General features: G+C 32.5%; 1 protein-coding gene across 1 annotated transcript; it reads left to right on the top strand.

Moving 5' to 3' along the window:
• The first annotated feature begins 1,888 nt into the window (after positions 1 to 1,888).
• Positions 1,889 to 18,618, top strand: LOC108911154 (titin). The gene is made up of 4 exons (XM_018716002.1): positions 1,889 to 2,109; positions 4,563 to 6,954; positions 12,392 to 14,165; positions 16,344 to 18,618. Exons 1-4 carry the CDS (start codon positions 2,082 to 2,084, stop codon positions 18,405 to 18,407), a joined length of 6,258 nt encoding a protein of 2,085 aa, XP_018571518.1. The 5' UTR covers positions 1,889 to 2,081; the 3' UTR covers positions 18,408 to 18,618.
• The last annotated feature ends 1,794 nt before the right edge of the window (positions 18,619 to 20,412 follow it).

Raw genomic sequence — 20,412 nt, 5'->3', positions numbered from 1 at the left:
TGGCCAAGAGATAGCATATATTTGTAATTACACTAATGAACGAAGAAGAAATTGTCACATATTTCATTTTCTATTAAATGTTTTGTCTCTATTACTATAAATAGTTAAGTAATTTGTGGTCTCTATCATAGATAGGATATACATATGCAGGGTGTCCCAGAATAACGTGTACAACGGAAGAAATTATTACATTACATAAACAAATTATGCCTCCTGTTGCTTCATTTTTTCGATATGGATATATACACATATGACGATTTAGAGTTATTTACAACGTGCTTAATTTTATTGAAATAATCAATTTTTTATTCACTGTAATTGCTACATATTAGATCTTTAGATCTGTACAGTTTGAGGAAAAGAAACAAGGAAAATAATTTTATAACAAACTTTTTTACAGTTTATCATAATAAAGAAAATGGTATTGTATTTATATGTTTTGTTACTTTTTTGTTGCATTTGTGATAAAAGTAGGTTTAAATATCGATGGATAAAACTAATACCGATACTAATAAAAATTCGTTTTAAAAAGTAGGTACCTAAGTACTAGATACTGATCGCGCGCGCGATCTGCAATTTCATAGCTGTGCAAGAAGAATTAAGAAATAATGCGGAAATCGTAGTTCACAGTAGATAGAAATAGAGAAACTAAATCTTGGCAAGAATTTCAGGTGCATAATATGCAAGTTTAATTCCAGATCAATTAACAGATAGCAATAAAACGAAACAGACAAAATCTAAATTATGATGTTTGACATCTAAAGACACTGTTTCTCAAAAATAATACCTACATGGAATACATGCTTCTTCCTATTGTTAGGCATTTGAAAAAAATATTGAAAAAGTCAAATAACAAATTCAAAATGTATAACTTTGTAAGTTTCTAATTTTTCCCTTCTTATATCACAGACCTACGATGCCATCATCAACAAATTGAAGTTTTTAAAACTAATATTTTACCAGTACGCAAAAATTTGATCTATTTGCAACGTAAACAGTAGACACTAACTGATTTCAATATGTTATTTTCATTTACGGCTAATTTAAAAGCAATTTTTTTCAGTACTTTTGAAACTCTGTCAAATTTTAAAAAAAATTTAACTCTTGCAATGCCTGTAGCAGGTGTAAGAGAATAGCATAACGTGGAACACATAAAACATGAAATACGAATTTTTGGCATTCTTAAATAGAGAATTTTTAGATTCAAAGTGTAAAGAAACCTATCATCTAAACCACTTTAGCTATAGCTAAATTTAAGTGCCACCGCCAATATAAAAAATATGCCGTAAATTGAACAAAAAAGATAGCCAATTTGGCGCCAAAATGGGCAACCGTGGTTGGAAGTGTGAAATGGCCAGCTCTCCCCACTCCTAATGACCTCAACCAAGCAGCATACTAGACAAAAAGCGCGGGCCTAGTCCCATCAACCCTGGATGCTAGGAATATAAATTCCGTTTATATTTGATTTAGCCTCGTATTACATTTTTTTACCTATATCTGCAGAAATCTCATTTTTCAAAGTTATACACTTATATCCTGAACTTATATACTTTTTATTTCTAAACATTGGTTTCATATTTTTCTCTCATTCGACTCCCTTCTATCTTATATTGTTTGCGTCCGTGTTTATTTTTAATTTAGGTGAGACATGTCTTGTTAGTTTTATTACTATACTGTTTCCATTTAATAATACGTACGTATTGATGTTGATTTTCGTCTTTATTTATTGAGGATTTATTACTTCTTGTGTTTGTTCCGAGTATTTGTGCTTTATTGGAATTTAGTGATTATTATATTTGAGATGTATTAGAAATAAAAAAAAAACAATATATATATGCTTATGTATACAAATTTCAGTAGTTGTGATTCGCCAACAACGTCAGTATCAGAAATAGAACATCCAAGAATAAATCACTTTTTTCAGTTACCAGCCAACCCAACACTGACTAAGATTTCAGAACCGTTTCAGAAGTGCGTATTCTGTGTGCAAAATTAAAAAAAATGTGTAATATTTGATATCAGTTGATTAATAGCTATGGAATGTTTAATACCAACTTGTATTACATTTTGTGATTCTAACAATGGATCAACAAAGGAGAACTAAGAAAGGTAAGATACTTGTGAGGCTACTGTTTTTCTAAATTTAGCATAGGTAAGTAAACACCTGCCAATGATATCATTTTCGTGCAAAATTAAGTTTTTTTTAAAATATTTCTTGACTTTTGCATTAAATGTATGTACAATTTATTTGTATGTGTTTATACTATGATGCAAAAGATAAAGGAAACATTTTTCTTACGAAAAGTAAAATTCGTACCTATAAAAATCTAGTGTTGGTTTAGAACTACTACTACTGCTACTTAATTAATTAGTAAATTTCTTTTAGTCATTAGAGTTTGTGCCAATATTAAGAGCAGCAAAATCTAAACAATACATCAATATTAATTAAAGCTATTATAATCAATCCAACTGTGACAGCTTCCATAAATATTTTTCATTGACTTTACATAATAGCAGGTAACCGAATATTCTTGTGATTTTATATAACATATATTCATACTTCCTCTTAATCATCTTAAAAAATATATTTCTGATTTTTATTTGTGTTAGATCGGAAAGGAAGTATTTTGGATATTTTTTTGGAAGATTTATTTCGGTGGTTATAATTCAATATTTTTGAGTTCTGTATTTTTATTGTTACCTACATTAAAATTGAATTTTATTCATTTTGAAAACATACGCTCTGTACCTATCGATGAAAATATTCTCCTAACTTACTAAAAAAACAGCAATTTCTACAAGTAAAGTATTTAAACCTGCGTACATACTGTGTTAGTAAATATTTCTGACTTTTATATAACTATAGAGCATTAAAAAATCAGATGCTAAATTCAAACTAAAAACTTCTTTTTTTAATATACCTACGTTTCTATACTTTCTCTACTCTCTCTCTCAGATTATTAGGTGTTGTTTATATTTTCATTTTAATTAATTTCTTATTGTAATAATGGCTGTTTTAGATAATAACGTGCATAAATAACAAAATGAAGCTTATTATTAGCTAAAAAAAAATACTATGCTATATCACTGTTTAGCTGACATACTAACTGGGGTGTATCTATGATTTTTTTCCATATAAACAGTCTATACTAATCACCCCATTTATTGATAGTTTGGTACTTTAAATTTTTTATTATGTTGCTCCAGGGACATGCAATAATGTGATTTTTATTTTTTTTTCTCCAAAAAGGAAGCAAGTTACGAAAAAAAATCAAGAGACAAAGAAGTTGTATTTTTAGTTGCTTAATGCGGAAATAGTTAAAGTGACCCCCCCCCCCCCGGGACGCCATTGGAATATTTTAATCTAGTTAGGTCTAAATTAGCCCCTTTCCGCCATAAATAACCCTGCCATTTTTCAACAAAATCGGCTAAAGGATTATTATGACTTTACGAAAAAACGATTTTTTAAAATAGTTTGACACTCTGTATCTTGAAAACAAAGCGGACCACATAAACTTTTCGTCTTAGAAATTCTCAAAGAATCACTCCTTGAAGTTCGACCAGGTACTTACTTAAATAACGCCCTGTATATCATATATTTATTTTGACAGTTCGCACAATATTTTGGTTTATTTATATCCCTGCACAAGGAACACAGGACCTAGACCAGGAAATCGAGCCCGAAAATGACCATTTCATGCATAATTCTTCGGTCAGACTGATTTTTTGTGAGCAGATAGTATAAATAGTGTAGAATAATATGACCGTATCCGCACGCTGAAAAAGGCGGGCGACATTGTTTAAAAGTTGACCAAACATTAGAAATTCGCGTTTTTCGACTATAACTTTTTTTCTGACGGTTCTACAGAGAAACGGTAAAATACTTTTTTGTCCGTATATTTCATTTTGTAACTAAGGTTAAAAAATAAAAAAAATTCCGTTGCAAATTTGAAATAAAAAAAAATTATAGATTTCAATGTATTATTATGAAATCTACTATGAAAGAAATCAGTGCAATTATGGAAGATGCTCGGGATCGTCCAGACTAATAATAATTAGTTAATTTGTTTATAAGGCCATAACTTGTAAACTATTCAACTTACCTATTCCAGATTTCGTGTGAGTTATTAGACAGTGATAAGGAATGAGAGGATGCGATGCCAAAACGTTCTGGTACCTAATAATAACACGGTTTATAAATGTTTAATTCAAAAGTCATAAATAAACTTCTGTTTATAATTTTTGATCTAATCAATATTTTTTATGCTCGAGGGCTAGGTCTTTTGAAGACGAAAAAAAAAAATAGTGTTTTCTCGTGGAAACAAAGTGAATTTACGTAAAAATTATACAATTAACCACCCTGCAAACAATCTTCCCCCCATTCTTATGACTGTGGAAACTAATATGTTATTGTACATAATATTTAGCATCTATAGTGATAAATTCAGCTTGTCGAAAAAAAAAGTCGCGAAATGGTCATTTTCCAGCTCTTTTTCCTGGCCTAATAAATCATGTGCCGCATTTACCTGAAGATGGATTTTATATTTTCAGTTTTCTTACAGATAGGAAATATCCACGGGTGCCAATTAAAACATATAAGTGGGAGGACATTAGAAGATCGCGAAGGAGGGGTGGTTACCCTTGGACTCATTTGTATAAAAAGCCTTTTGATGAACAGCTAGATCCTGAACCATTCACGATGAGTGGTTTACGAAAAAGTAAAAGCAGCTCGACAGTAGAAAAAGCGGATGGTGTACAAATTTCTGATGTCACAGAAAATGGAGGTGGAGAAGGAAAAATGGACTCGTTACAAATCGTTACAGAACCAGATGACATTTCTGCAAGAAATAGTATAGGATCTATTGTTATAGAAGAGTGTGATATGAGCGTGGCGGAAAATCAAAAACCCGAAAATATTGCCTTAGAATCAGCCGACAGTTCTGATAACATAAGTCAGTATTTGGATAAAGATGAGAGGGGTCCAGAAAAGGAAGCAGGGTTAAAAAATCTTAGTGAACCTGATAAAAATACTGAAAATGAAACGGAGAAAGAAGAGAATCAGAATCTTACGACTGAAGAACAATCAAAAAGGAAACGAAAAATGTCTGCTGAAAGTAGCTACAGTAAAATGAGTTTAACAAAACAGGCAGTGCTGGATAAAATAAAAGCTGCAAAAAATAAGATAAAAGTGCCAAAATTGAGCTTTCCAGTTAATAAACGTAAAAAACCTACTCCTAAAGTCACTAAAACTGTGTCATCCGAACCAAAAAAAGACACAAAGAAACAAACTGTAAAGCCTAAAGATATAAAACCAGTTTACATCCATATTCCTTTAAAACCCCCTCCAGGACAAACAGATGAATTTTCGTATTTAGAATTTGAAGATAAACCACATACTGCTTCGCCGCAAATAAAAGGAGTAGGTAGTTTTAAATTTTTAGCAAAGAACATCAAACGTCTACAAGAAACTCTTCCTACTAACGATGAAGAACCTTCCGCTAAAACTATTAAAACAGAGACAGAAAATATTGAGGTATCAACAAACCAAGACGCAGCAGACGAAAAAGAAAATAAATTAGAGAATAATAATAAAAGTACAGATAATAATGAAGAGGACAAGCTGCAAGAAGATAAAGATGTTTGTACCAAAATAGAAGATAAATTAACAATATCAGTTACAGACTCAGAAGTTCTGGATAATGACCCAAAGATCAGTTTAAGCACTGAGGAAACTTTAAATAAAAAAGGTATACTTAAAACGTCAACTGAGATAATAGAAGGTTCAAGTGTACAACCGCCACAACCACAAAAAGGTATATTAAAAGAGAAACAAAAACGTGCAAAGTCGGAAGAACCTGAGAGAAAAAGAAAACTGTCTCTAGAAAGTAGTTATAGCAGAAAAAGTTTATCGAAGCTGGAAATTATGAAAAAACTAAGAGAAACATCTGAAAAAATTAAGAAAACGTTCTCAATAAACAGAAAGAAAAAACATTCTGATTTGGACACGGTTACACCAGAGAAAGAAAACCGATCAGAAAAATTACCAAAACAAAACAAAAAGAAAGAAAAAAGTGAGCAACCAGGCAAACCGGTATACATTCATATACCTTTAAAACCAGCAGAAGAAGAAAAGGAAGAAGAAGAGAATATAACGCAAGATGAAAATAATCCATCTTCAAACTCTATAGAGACTCCTGTTAGGAATGATGTCCAATTTATAATGTTAACAGCTCCTTCTGATGATGAGGTTTTAGATAGTTCTGACACGCCAGAGACGCCATCTTCTGACAACAAAGTATTTTTTGAAAATAAAATTGAAGAACTTAAAAAATTAGCGAAAGACGTTGTTGATGATGTAACTGACTCCAAAATATCACATAAGTTAGACCCAGTTGCAGAAGAAACTCTGAATGGAAATAACAACGCGGATGAAATAACGTCTTTACCAATAGAACAAAAACCTGACCTGGTAATTGAGCAAACATCGATTGATAACAAAACAATTGAAGACATACAAATTGAAAGTCAGGTGGACGAAATTGCCCCCAAAAAATGTAACCAAACCAGTGAGAGACCGAGCATTATGATCGATGTTGAGGATGGTTTAAGTGAATCCTATATAAAAGAAGATAAACAAGAACTCCCAGTACAACAGTCAACAAGTCCGAAAGGAGATAAACCTAAAGACTCCACTTTAAATCTAGAAAACACACCTGTCATAAAAAAGAAAGTTTCGTTCAAAAGGCGATCTAAAACACCTAAAGATGGTAGTTATGAAGACATAGGACCACAGAATCTTTCTAAGGTTTCTGATGAATTGGAAAAACAGCAAGAAGCCGAAGATGTTTCTGCTACTGATATCACTCAATCTGTCAGTGAAGAAAAACAACTAATTTTGGATAAAAGCATAACGGCTTCATCTAAGGAGGACGAAGACAAATGGTCAAAAATAAGGTACGTATTTTACTTTCGTTAATAACAACAAACTACTTCTTCGTATTTTGGAAAGCCTTATTATGAATCAATTCTAAACTGATTTTTTACTTTAACGAGAAGTTGAACTAAGTTTACCTTTTCGGCATCTATTATTGTCTGCCTCTTCAATATTTTTTTGTCGTTATTCATTCAAATATCAAAATTATTTGCCACACCCTGCAATAAAGTACAAAACACAAACGAATACTCCTACATTTTAGAGAACAGTGTTTGGCTCTATTGTAAAGTAGAGGATTTTGGACTTTTATCTAACTTAACAGGACTAGTTTTCGATTACTTCTGCGCATGGGCATACTAACTATTCTAACATTTAAGGAACATTTCCCTTAAAGTTGCTGACTTCTTTCCTCAGACTTACATACATACAACCTTTTGATATTGATGTAGGCAACATATCTTCTAATGTGTCAGTGAATCTAATAATGATGTTAAATGTTTATAGCATTGATGAGACTGAAGTCCTTAACCCCTTGAAACAATTGAAACCTAAACTGTCTTTAGTTTATCTTGTTTATGATAATATCCATGCTTCGCGATTTGCATGTTCTTGCGCGCCCCTTATCTTTAAATCTTCTACACAAGTGTTTGCATCCATCATGCCTCAGATATGGAAATTGTCTAAAGTTCAATTTATAAAAATGGCGATAAATGAAATGTTTCTAGACCCATTCCGATTATCTCCAATTTTTGCAGTGTTTTATAAAGCCTCATGTAAAATCGACTTTATCACGTCAACAAAACAATAACCATTTGTTGGGTAGAAAGCAATACGATCCGTTCAATGGATTAATGATTATGATGTCTGCTTTGGGGTGCCACAGAGAAGCAGCTTAGGACGCCTACTGTTTAATATATTAACATATGATGTACTGGACGTTACTGATGTTGAATGTTTACTTCACGCAGATCTAAAAATATATAGTGAAACATGATCTGTGAATTACTGCATTTACCTGTTTAATAACCAATTGAAGAATGGTTTTCTGGAAATCGTTTCAATTTAAATCTGTCTAAGTGTAATGTCTTACTATCGAAAGAAACAGGCGGTAATATAATTACGTGGTAAATGATTTTATTCTTCAAACACCGGAGACTACTGATTTGGGATCGAAAAGAAAGGGGAAAAATAATGTGGATCGTATGATGTGGTAGTGAGGTGATTATCATTCATCAGTCATCAGCACAAACGTAAATAAACACTGATCGGAATAAGTACAGAAACAGAATGTATTTCTTGAATTTGGCAAAGCATCAACACGCGTCTTAGTGTAGCTCAAAAGCAAAACACATGAAAAATTCAGACTGCCAAAAATAAAAATAGTTCTCTTCAGTCGGAAAAATGTCGGTAAGTGTCGGTTTCAGTGGAGTAACATTAGGTTGGAGCGTCCTAATGCAGCTTAGTGACTTACAGCTGTTCGGGTACGTCGCTCGGGCGTGGAAACTTACAAAATGTAATAAAAAGTGTTAAAAATAGTTACATCGTTAGGATCCTTACTAATGGAGTCTCAAAAAATAGGGAAGGGGTTATCCAATAAAAAGAGACGAAAGTATTCGACAGGTTCCGTAACAGATGCAAAAAGGTCACTGTCGGAAGGGTCAAAAATAAAATCTAAAAAACGAGACGTTTCCAGGGAACCGTCTGCTGGATCTTCTGTTACGTCATTGGATGTTCGGTGTGCTTGCCAATATTACCAGTGTAATTCTCCATTGCCAGTCAAGACCAATCTAGTGGGAACACAACCGTCAATTCGTTTAAATGCTATAAATATAGTACGGTATGTTATTCCCGTAAAAGAATGTACATTAGAGCTAGGTATAAAATTAACTTGAGCCGTTTATCGCTGACATTATTAGATTCGGATTGTTTGCACATAGAAGAAAATTAATCGTCAATCCAGTACTAATTCAGTTAAAGTGTTTAATGTTACTATAGCTCTGTAAAATGCAGGTGTTTTTATAATTATTAGATTCAGAACATTATTCTTCTAAAATACATATATTGAATGGAATTGAATGAAATTTACTATAGCGTATTCACTTAATTAGGGCTTTTGTTGAATGCAATATTAACCACCTGGCTTTAACCAGTGGCGTACAACTGAAGGTACTGCCTTATTTTCCCAAGAAAAAAATACGCCATTGGCGGTTTTTTAGAGAAATAATATTATATTCAGGTTAGCGTTTTTTAATAGTAAAAGCCGTTCAGGAGATATTTGGGCTTGTTTTTACGTTTGTTATCATGACATGATTTTCCCTGAGAAGTTTACAATTTTCCTCTATTCTTTGCCACAATTTGTTTCGTCTTCATAAGGCTACGAAGGGCTGCAGCTTCAGGAATGAATAAACAAAGCTAGTTATAATACTAAAACGAGATCATCGTAAAGCTTACTAACTGATGATGCAGACATAAATCAATTTTTGCACATGGATTTTAAACAAATATGAGTATGTGGACCAAATTTACGCATTATGTTCGGCAAATAAGTAAATTATCTCCTAAACGGCCTGAATTTAATACTGTTTCTACAAAAAATCACCAGCGGCGTATTTTTTCTTAGGAAAATGTGGCGGCACCTCCAGTAGCACGCCACTGGTTAAAGCCGCGAGGTTAATATTACATTCAGTAAAAGGAATAATCAAGTGAATACGCTGTAGTAAATTTCATTCAATACCGTTAGCGCATTATGAAGATATGGCAGAAAAAAAATATTTTTTTAAACTTTAACACCCTGTATCTCGAGTACCGAGTCCCGCAGGAAAAAAAGTTTATAGAGCAAACTCTACTTATTTTTTTGTAATGAATATAATCCTGCATTTTCTGTATTTAAAGTGATATCACCCTGTATATTAAATAAAACAATAAAAGTTGGAGATGAATTTATTATTAATAGAATGTCTTGATGCATTTCATGCCAACATAAAAACGCAACATCTGAATTCAAGAAACAAAAGTTCTACCAAACGTTTTCGTTGGTTTTCTTTTCGCTAAAGTTGATAATTATTTTTATTTTGCTAGGTAGAATAGTTTCTATCAACACCATTGACGGAAAAAGAGATATTGTTATATTTTCTCTAGAAATATTTGTTATCAAGGAGAAAAGTGGTTTATTGCTCAAGTTAGTTCCCTTTGACTTTTTGGTTGACGTTAAAAGCTTTCCATCTGGGTGGAAAACTAACGTTTATAAATTTTAAATTTTGCAACTTTAAAAAAATCTCGTCAGAAATCATGTTATCAAATCAAAATTTTTAAACAATATTGGCATTGTACATTTGAAACAACTTTTTTTCAGATATAAAATTACAAATAGTTTGATATTCGTTCTTATTTAATTACTTTTAAATTCAAAATATATTAATCATAGTTTATGATTGAGTTTTACATGTTAAATCAACATCAGTTTACAACGATCTAATATTTACAACGAAATTTAAGTAAATTTCAGAATATTTTGAAAAAGGTACCTATACTTTTGATAATTGTAATAAATTCTTCTCTAGTTTAAATATACTAATTATGATTTATTAAATTTATGTAAGTACATATTTTTTTATTTCCATAAATTCGAAAAAATATTAAAGCATTTTTAAACATCCCAAAATATTTCTACCTAAAGCCGATTAATTCTCGCCACATTTCATTATTTTCACACACAGATATACAGGGTGTTCCAAAATGGAAGGTCAATCCGTTAACCGCAGCCTACTGAGATTTTGGCGTTTTGGCCTGTGACATTATGGTAGAAATGTGCGTCAGTACTTGATAATAATTAATTATTCCTGTCAGCTGGATTGGATGACGTCAAAATGTTCCTGTTAGATTTATAGATTTCTTTTTCTGGTGTAGTATGAAGGATATTGTTTATGATGAAGAAATTAATAATATTGGATGTCCTTCAATAGGGACGACGACTAAAAATATGTTTCTCAAACGATTTGATAACGAAAATGTGCGTACTCTTGTGCGAATTCGATCAAATGCATGATTTGGAAGAATTTTGATATTTTATAATTTTGTAAGGATTCTCATTATTATTAGTTTACCAGGAAACCTTTCCAAAGCTTTCCTAAAGAATTACCAGAAGCTCGTCTAAATATTTTGTATGTCCACTATAAAAATATAATACGTAATTGCAAAGATTTAGAAGTTCACTTGGTATTTACAGTAAAATGACTTACATGACATCTTCCTATTTCGTAAAGTGAATTTTGCGAATTTGACAAGGGACTGAAGCGAGAAAGTAAATTCAATCTGGGAGAGAAAGGTTCTCTCAGAAACAAAATTCGATTAGTTTTGAAATTTTATAAAAAAATGTAAATTATTTCCTAAACCTACAAAAAGTTAGAGACTTAGGTCATTCAGATAATATTCTTGCCCTTCATATTTTTTCGCTTTTATATCTGACAATGAATAGCAGAGACCAATTTCAGTAAATTTCTTTGCGATATCAAAGAAGATGTATGTAAAAAACAATTGAATGTTAGGATTTAGGATTTTATTTTTAAACAGAACACCCTGTATATTTGTTGTTTTTCGGGATGCCGCATACATATTCCTTTGAGATCTCGAGAAAATTTATTAAGTCATCTTTACCATTTATTGCTAGATAAAATGGTAAAAAAGACAAAGGAATAGCATGTTATGTGAATAATGACCCTGTACAATAATATAATTGAATATGTTTTATTTTATCGGGTAATACTGACTTTAAATAGCATTAAATACAATTTTGATTCGTAGGCATGTGTATATCTTTACCCTGTATTGTTATCTTGACTAATAAAGGATGGATATCCTCAGAGTTTGCGGAAAACAAAAAATCACCTGCATCAGTTAATTATCAAAATATAAATATATTTTACAAATACAGGGTGTAAGAAGTTTGACTGCCATTACTTCAGCATGAGATAGAGTAATTATAAATGAGCAAAAAAGTTGTATATTACAAGGGCGTAAGATTAACAGTTTTCAAAATACAGCGAGTATTAATATTGGAGAATTTCATCACAACGTGACAACAGCGCTTAACCTAATGTTACACAGCTGATGCACACCACATGTGCACGCGGCAGACTTGTCCTACGGAATAATAAAAATGTAAACAACTATTATTGTGAAACATTCAGTAAATTTCAAGACAATTGTTTTCCAGTTTTTAAATAAATAAAATAAAATGTATCAATTTTGTAGTACGAAGATAGTGTTGTGCTTAAATTTTAGCTCGAATTTTAGTAATTATGAATCTCTTAAAACAGGAACTTGACTTTTGACAAATAATCATACGTATTAAAAATAATTTAGATAGATGGTATTCTTCGTCTGCTGAAATTAAGGCAGTCAAACTTGTAACACCCTGTATAGGTGCACTCCTTTTAGACTAATTTATTATTTTTTTAGCGATCACGAATATGAACCGGTTAACCCACCACCTGGAGTCCAAACAATCTTTTCTTCCACACCAACCTTGAATGTTCAAGAGATGGATAATCTGCATTCTGATAACAGGTATCCAGAAATTCCAACTATAAGAAGTGATTTACCCATGGATGAAGAAAGAAGACAAACAATCGATCCTGTTGACGAAAAAGAAGCAGGTACGGATATATCAATACATATACAGCAAGTAGATGACAAGCAAAATCAAGACACTCATACGGCTGACAAGAAAGATCCCAATAAATTTCAGTTAGCATGGAAACAAACAACAGACCAGTTCAAAAACAAATTACGTAACATGAAAAAACCCCATTTACCTGATGAAAGCAAACCGAAACCTCGCAAATTTAAATTTGAGAAACCTAAATTTAACTTACCGAAAATTCCCGACAAGTCTAAAATAAATTTGCCATCACTACCTTCTTTTAATTTACCACGCAGAAGCAGCACGAAACGGTCTCAGAAGGAACGACAACAATCGACGGAATCAAATGCAGGCGATTCCAAGAAAATATCTTTCGACTTTAGTACATATCCTAGGATGTTTAAGAAAGGCAAGAAGTCCAAAGCAAAAAACGAACAAAAGCAAGAAGAATTTTTAGACTTAGCTTCCGTTCCCCAACAACCAAGGCAGGAAACTAAGACTAAGAGTTTAAGCGGAAGTGACATTACAAGGATACCACTTAATTTTGAGGAGTCTGCCAGTGATGAAGATATGGAAAAACTAAACGAACCGGAAACACAAAGTCAGGAAAAGAGTGATGATAAAATCGAATATTTAGACGATGATCGCGAGGCATCTCATATCAGATACAGAGATGATATCGATATTGATGATGAATTCGAAAGTCAGGTAATTAATAACGATGAGTATCTTGACAGATGGAACCGCGGCAATTTTAATCCTGACCTCGATGCAGACTATTCAAAACAATTTGAAAATTCACGTTATGAGGTTACAGATCTTGATTTTCCAGAAGAATCGGATCTTCAATCGTTTGATTATAACTCGAATCATCACAAGGAAAGGTATTCTTCTGGAAGTTCGTTTGGAGGGCAAAGAGTTGGCGGTGTTTTGGAAGAAATAAATCCCGATGAATTTTTCCTGAGGCAGAAAGGGATATCTCAAGACAATATCGAGGTGGGAATGTATCTTAGTTCAGAAATTAAAGAGGCCTTTCGGACACCAGAAAATGCTCTAACTAAAATGGAAGATCGAGATTTTAATATTTCCAATCAGTCATTACCAGACACGCAGAATGCACGTAAACCCATTAGAAAACCAAAAAGGAAGAAAACTCCCCACGTTTCACAAGAAAGAATTTCATTCGGAGAATCGGATGACGAAGATGTAGATGTTGCTCCACCATCAAGACCTAAACGACGAAGTAAGCGAATTCAAAAGCCCAAACACTTTGACGACGTTATTCCATATCAAGAAACAATTCCTGTAGAAATAAACGTTCCCGAAGAAGAAAATTCGAACCGATTTTTAAATAATTATGTAAGAACTGAGGAGCCTGTTGTTATTATTGATGAAAATGATAGACTAGACCATCAGGAATTTAATATGGCCAACGCTGATGATTTAAGTTTTGAATACATAGATGAGAATCAAACGGAAAAACCAGCTGCACCACCAAGAAAACAAAAAAGTTTAAAAAGTCTGACATCGGAAAGTGAATCCATTTTGGATGAAATCAGTTCACAAATAATACACACTCCTGAAATTGATGTAAGTATTCTACACTTTTTCTTAACTACTTTTATTAGAGAATATGAATACAAATCTTTTAAATTGTGACGTTAAGGACCGGTACTTTGAGTTTCTATTAAGACTTGATTAACTATTCAGGCGATTAGACTGTTAATACACTATTATAAAATAAATCAGTATATGTACAGTCTATTCATCTGATTACTTAATCAAGGCTTAACCGAGACTCAAAGTACCGGCCCAAAAAATGTAGTGTAAAAATTGTTGGAATGATAATTCAAATCATCTCATTCAATTGATCATATCAGTAAAATACAAAAACCGTCGATATTATGTTCACTAGATACGGCAAGACAAGTTTGTTTTGTAAAAACTAGTATAGTCCGCGCGAATTAGTTTTTTTTTTTTTCAAAAATCGGGCCTGCGTCGAATTTTATGGGTTTAAAATTAAGTAAAAAATACATAACTTGTGTATTTGTAGAGGTCGAGCGTCATATTGTTAATAACAAAAGAAAAAAAAAAAAAAACAATTGCTCTTTTTTCGGCTTTATATCTCCGAAAATAAGCCTCTAATCGATATGAGGTATTCTTATCGATTTTGTCCCTGAGAAAATTTTCTACAAGGATAGGCTTTTGCGAAAGCTCGAAATTTTTTTTTACATTGCAAAATTAGCGGTGAAAAAAAAATGTGCAAAATTTTCAGCATTAAATAAACATAATGAATTTGGATGAAATTGGATGAAACTACAGGAAAAGATAACTGTTGGGATACTCAACATATACCCGCAATCCGGACCCCCAATTTCAAAATGGCGGCCTATTGCAAAATTATAGGTAAAGTCGAAAATGCGAGCCAAGGTAATTTTTCAAGTTAATTGTTTACGTTGTATAGCACGTGATTTGAATGTGGAAGTCAAAAACATAGATATTATACATTAAATATTTATTTTTTATTTTAATATTATTATAAAAATTAATAAAAAGCTTTATAATACAATGAATTAAATAAAATATGGTAGAATTGAATGTAACAGTTTTTTTTAAATACTATAAAATGCAGTACTTAAATATAATGTTGATATTGTAACATTCAATAATATTCTAGGCACAATTTACGCAATAACAGTTAATTTTAAAACAATACTTTATACGTCGACATTTTCTGGGCATGCAAATAGAGTACTGATCACTTTTTTCAAAGAAATAATTGACTTTTGGTTTTAAATACGTAAAAAGACCTTCCTGTGAAAATATTGAAAGCATAATTAAAAAAGAAAACGTGAAAGTGCCACAATCCATTTGTTAAGTAAGAATTTTGTGAAGCCGAGCGCAGCAAGGGCACTATGACGTCACAGCGCTCCCCTCTCCTGGCTATCGCTCAGCCGCGCGGATCTCGCTGCCTTTAACTAATGTTTACTTGGTCATTTCTTGATCGAATCGTCTCAGAAAGAATTCAGCGTATAAAGGAAGTCTTCTACTTTACAACGAGCCCAAACTTATTACAAAATTAAATTAAAACAGGCAGAATACCGTTTTTAAGAAAAAAAAATATATCGCGGCCCCTATTGGTCGGATCGAGCCGGTTTTTTTTTTAAATTCATGTTTTTTAAAGCACTATTTGATGCAATTGGTTTGAAATCTGTACATTAAAAATCGCCGAGAAAAAGACCTTAGTTACGTTTTTTTTTTGGTTTTTTGTTAATAACTTTTTTATTTTGCATCTTAAAAATCTGAAATTTACACAGAATGTATACCTCATGTCGTTTAGAGGCTTATTTTCGGAGATACAAGCGAAAAACTGAAAATAGAGCAATTGTTTTTTTTTTGTTTTGTTATAAACAATATCACGCTCAACCTCTACAAATACACAAATTTAGGCTTTCAATCTGTGTATTTTTTACTTAATTTTAAGCCCATAAAATTCGACGTAGGCCTGATTTTTGAAAGAGGCATATGTGTTTGGTCCGATTCGCCCGGATTAGTAGAGCTGCGTGTAGAGGGAGGCTACGGCAAAAATCCGTTATTATTTTTGTAATGCTCACGGGTGTATAGTAAAAGTCTATCAAATCAATAGAGTAAATGTCTATCAAATCAATAAACAATCAAACATAACAAACCATAGCAATCTATCTAGTTAATATAAGATCGTCGAGTAAATAAGAAAAAATATTAATTTAGCTCCTTTGTTCCTTGTAGACTAAAACAAACCGAACAGACCCTGATTTCGTTACATCTGCAACATATCCACTCAAAAGACCATCTCGAAAGAAATCTCGAAGTAGTTTACAATCGGAGACTAGTTTACAATCCAAAGAATTTGTTCAAAAAGAAGATAACAATCAGCTCTTTTCGTCGGAAAATCAAATTCCTTGTGTCGAAGAACCATGTGTTCAAGATATACGAGACTATATGGGTTACGCTGTAATAGACAAACAAAAAATAAGATATCCGCCTTTACCCCCTCCCAGATCTTCAAGTAGGAAAAAGAGATCCACAAAACCCACAGAAACTAATTTCTTTACAGTTCCCAGGCAAACGCGCTATGACGATACACCTGTACGTCCCTTAAGAAATTACAGTACTTTGGGTCAAACAAAGAAGATCAGCGAGCCAGTGATATACGAAAACAAAGAAAATATCGACATAATTCAATACGTTGAAATTGAAGATGAACATAACCGTGATTTACAATCAGGGGATGTAATAAAAAAAATGAAAGATCGTCCATTACCTGCTCCTCCACGCCCTCCTCGAAAATCAAGAGTTCTACAAAATATAACTTCTAAAGAAAATATCATGTCTTCTGAAACGTCTATACCTGACGAAGCGGATGAAGAAGACAACGAGAAGTTTTCAGACAGTGTAAACGATATTGAACAGGAAAAACATGCCCAAAATAACGTACCGTGTACAACAGAGAAACGTTTGATTACCCCTGATTACTTCACTCACCAAGAAACTATAACTCACGGGTCTTTGCTCGTTCAGTCATTAGACGGAGGCAAGATTTTGCGAGATTCCGAATTGACATCCCGCTCAGAGGAAAGGATAATACCAGTATCAACTGAATCCGACGACGAAACTTCGTCCGTGCCGGAAGATTTTAAGAAGCTGAGAGATCCACCACAAGAAATAAATACACAAGTACCTTCTAATGCAAATAACGAAATAGAAGTATTAAAAGCACATAAGCTACAGGTTATAGATTTGGACGTGGACACTTTAACAGTCAATAAACTGTTAGCTGGAAAAATAATCGTCTCAGAAATTGACAGTCACAGTATACAAACGGATGAAATACATTCAAAATTGGATGGAATAAAGTCAAGTGAAATAAGAGTTGACATTCCCGAAACGCTTCAGGAAAGTGAATTAAATAAAACTGAATTGTTTCAAGGAGAAACAGAACATCAAAATAAAGAGAGAATTGAGGACCAGTCGACTGACGCTTTTGACGGAGAAAAAAAAACTTCGACAGAACTAACTGAAGCTCAGATGTTATATGAACAGAAATACATACAACCAGAGGATGTAAGTTGTTCAGAAAAAACAGATGAGACGTTATCTGTTCCCGTTACAACAAACGAAGATCAAACAGTTTTATTTAACCAGGAGAACAATGAATGTCTACAAAATGACCCTCCCGAACCGCCACCTCGATCCTTAGTTAACATAGAAAGTAATTTGGAAAGTAGTAGTGACTACACCCATCGACCTCCACCACAATTTGAACAAATTGAATACGGAGTTTCAAGTAATGTGATACAAGAGCCGGATGTTGATGATGAACCCCCACCAAGACCACCTCAGCCACATATAGACTACATACCGTCTCAGCCCCCAGCCAGTTTTTACGCGCTTAGAGCTCAAAAGTACGTAGATAGTGCTGAAAGTAACATTCCTAAGGTGCCTCGGCGAAAACGTCCACCAAGGTCAATATCCAGATCTAGTTCTGAGGATTCACTGGTAACGCCAATTTCCAGACGATTGTACAATAGGTCTCCCGAACCATCGATAAGTCAGCTGTCAGGGCAATTAATTAGAACTTGTAGCTCAACCGCCCATAGCGCTTTAAAAAGACTGATAACGGATATAACAAATAATTTAAAGAAAAATGCCGATGGTAAATTAGATTTGCATGTGATGACAATAATACTGTTAATATTGATAGCTGGACTTATCTTGTTGGGGTATGGGGAAGAAAAGACTGTTGTTCATTTACATCACTGGGAATATTTTAACCCTCCAACGGACTTATAAAACCTATATTTTCTGTTGTTAAGTAAATCTGTCCTACATTAAAGTTTTGATAAAATACGTAATGTAAGTGTACTTGAAGAACAATGTTAAAATTAAACAGTAAGAGTTCAGGTTTAGAATTTTCGTATAATAAAAATACTTTCCATTGTTAACATCACGATAAATTATAATTATACTAATTATATTGTGAACATTTTGAAGTAAAACTGTTTAAAAGTTATCTATTTTATTAGTTTTCTTTTTAAGAACGATAATTGTATGTCTAAAATTTGACAAAAATGTATTGCTACCTAAGTCAAGAATCGTAACCTGAGTAGATAAAGAGTCAGAATCTAATTTCGAATTCGGATTACTGACAAACGATTTTTCAGTCACATTTTGAAAGTAGAACTAGAATACTACAAAACGTATATTCTAATTTTCCAATAAAATGACGCAAAATAGGTGAAAAATTCCTCCAAACATGCTCAAAAACGATCTAGCGCGCGGATGCGGTTCAGTAGTGTAGTTTTCCGATTGTTTTGTAGAAATAATGTATGATATACGTGTTAAAAGTGATTTTATTTTGTTCGTGATGTTAAAAAACTCGCTACGCTCGTTTTTTAATCATCTTCACTCACAAAATAAAATGCCACTTTTAACACTTGTATCATAAATAACTATTTCATGTTAGAAATTTTAATTTTTACCGCCGATTTGTCGCCCCGGGCCCTTAAGCCGCCCCTGGCCTGTTACAGTGTACAATCGACTCCTTTTACCTCTCTCGCTTATCCGTCGTAACTTCTCGTATTATATTCGTTTTGCCTTAATTATTATTATTAAAAAATAAAGTATTTTTTTCTGTACAGAATAAAAAAAAGAAAATACTTATAAGTATGTATGTTTCGACAACAAAAATATATTTACAATAAATTATTATTTCCTTAAAGCAGAAAATTTTGAAACATGATTGCACAAATAAGCCATAGTCTCATATACAGGGTGTTTCATTAATAATGGTACCTACTCACCTTACGGATAGATTGTTGTCGTCAAATTGAACTGAATATATTTTATTCGAATAGTACTGAACTCAACGTAAGTCTAAAAAATAGACTTGGTCAATAATTTTATATGGAAAAAAATGTTGATGTCATTTTGTTTATTTTTGCACAAAAAAAATTCGATAAAAAACGAAACGGACAAATATCTCCAATACCATTAGAGATAGGGTATAGGGAACCTATAACAGTTTGCAAGAGTTTTAAATTTCCTAACGTCCAAAGTAAAAATATACTAGGTGTCCCATTTAAAATAATCAAGTTATTGCTGTTTAAAGTTGAGAGAAGTATTCAGCAGTTTTTTTGAACACCCTGTACAATACTAAGGACGACAAATATAATTTATAACTTCAACAATCTACAATACACTCTCCAAAGCTGCTTCCTTAAAATTATTTTTTTATTGCTAATATTAATATTAAATTTCTACGCCAAGCCTGCATTTTCACTAAAACTGAAATATCTCACAAACAATAAGTCCTAGGCTAGGTATGCAGAACCTTTAATAAAGTTCAGCTATTTATTTATGATGCTTTAAAAAATGCAATAAAATACAGGGTGTTCCATTTAAAAATACATAACTTTGATATGGTACGCTTTTCCTGGACACCCTGTATATTTCAAAATATTTTTTAAATGTAGCCATAATCAACCTACACATACCCACCTAAACAGTTTTGTGTTTTTTAGTCTTAGAATTAAGAGTGCTTTAGGGTACAAAAATTTGATCATAACGATACAAACACTGTATATTTTATTGCAATAAGTGTGAATTATCTTATAAAGAAGAAAGACATCTTTAAGAAGATTTATGTCAGTCGTTAGACACTAATTTAGAGATGTTTTAAAATCTTATGAGCTTTGACCTTCATATGCGCAGAAACATAATTCCGACCGTCGCCGTCGCCTAAATTATTCTACGTCCTAAAAACATTACACCTATTATTCACAGTCTCTCTCGAGCT

The sequence above is a fragment of the Anoplophora glabripennis genome, unplaced genomic scaffold (genome assembly GCF_000390285.2).
Source record: "Anoplophora glabripennis isolate ALB-LARVAE unplaced genomic scaffold, Agla_2.0 scaffold239, whole genome shotgun sequence".
In the NCBI taxonomy this organism is placed as follows: Eukaryota; Metazoa; Arthropoda; class Insecta; order Coleoptera; family Cerambycidae; genus Anoplophora; species Anoplophora glabripennis.
The sequence above is the reverse complement of the archived record's forward strand: the minus strand, read 5'-3'. Positions and strand labels throughout refer to the sequence as shown.

Coding starts and splice junctions, on each gene's coding strand:
- LOC108911154 (XM_018716002.1), top strand. CDS start 2,082: ATGGATCAACAAAGGAGAACTAAGAAAG. Junction 2,110..4,562: donor ACAAAGGAGAACTAAGAAAG/GTAAGATACTTG, acceptor GTTTTCTTACAG/ATAGGAAATATCCACGGGTG. Junction 6,955..12,391: donor GACAAATGGTCAAAAATAAG/GTACGTATTTTA, acceptor TTATTTTTTTAG/CGATCACGAATATGAACCGG.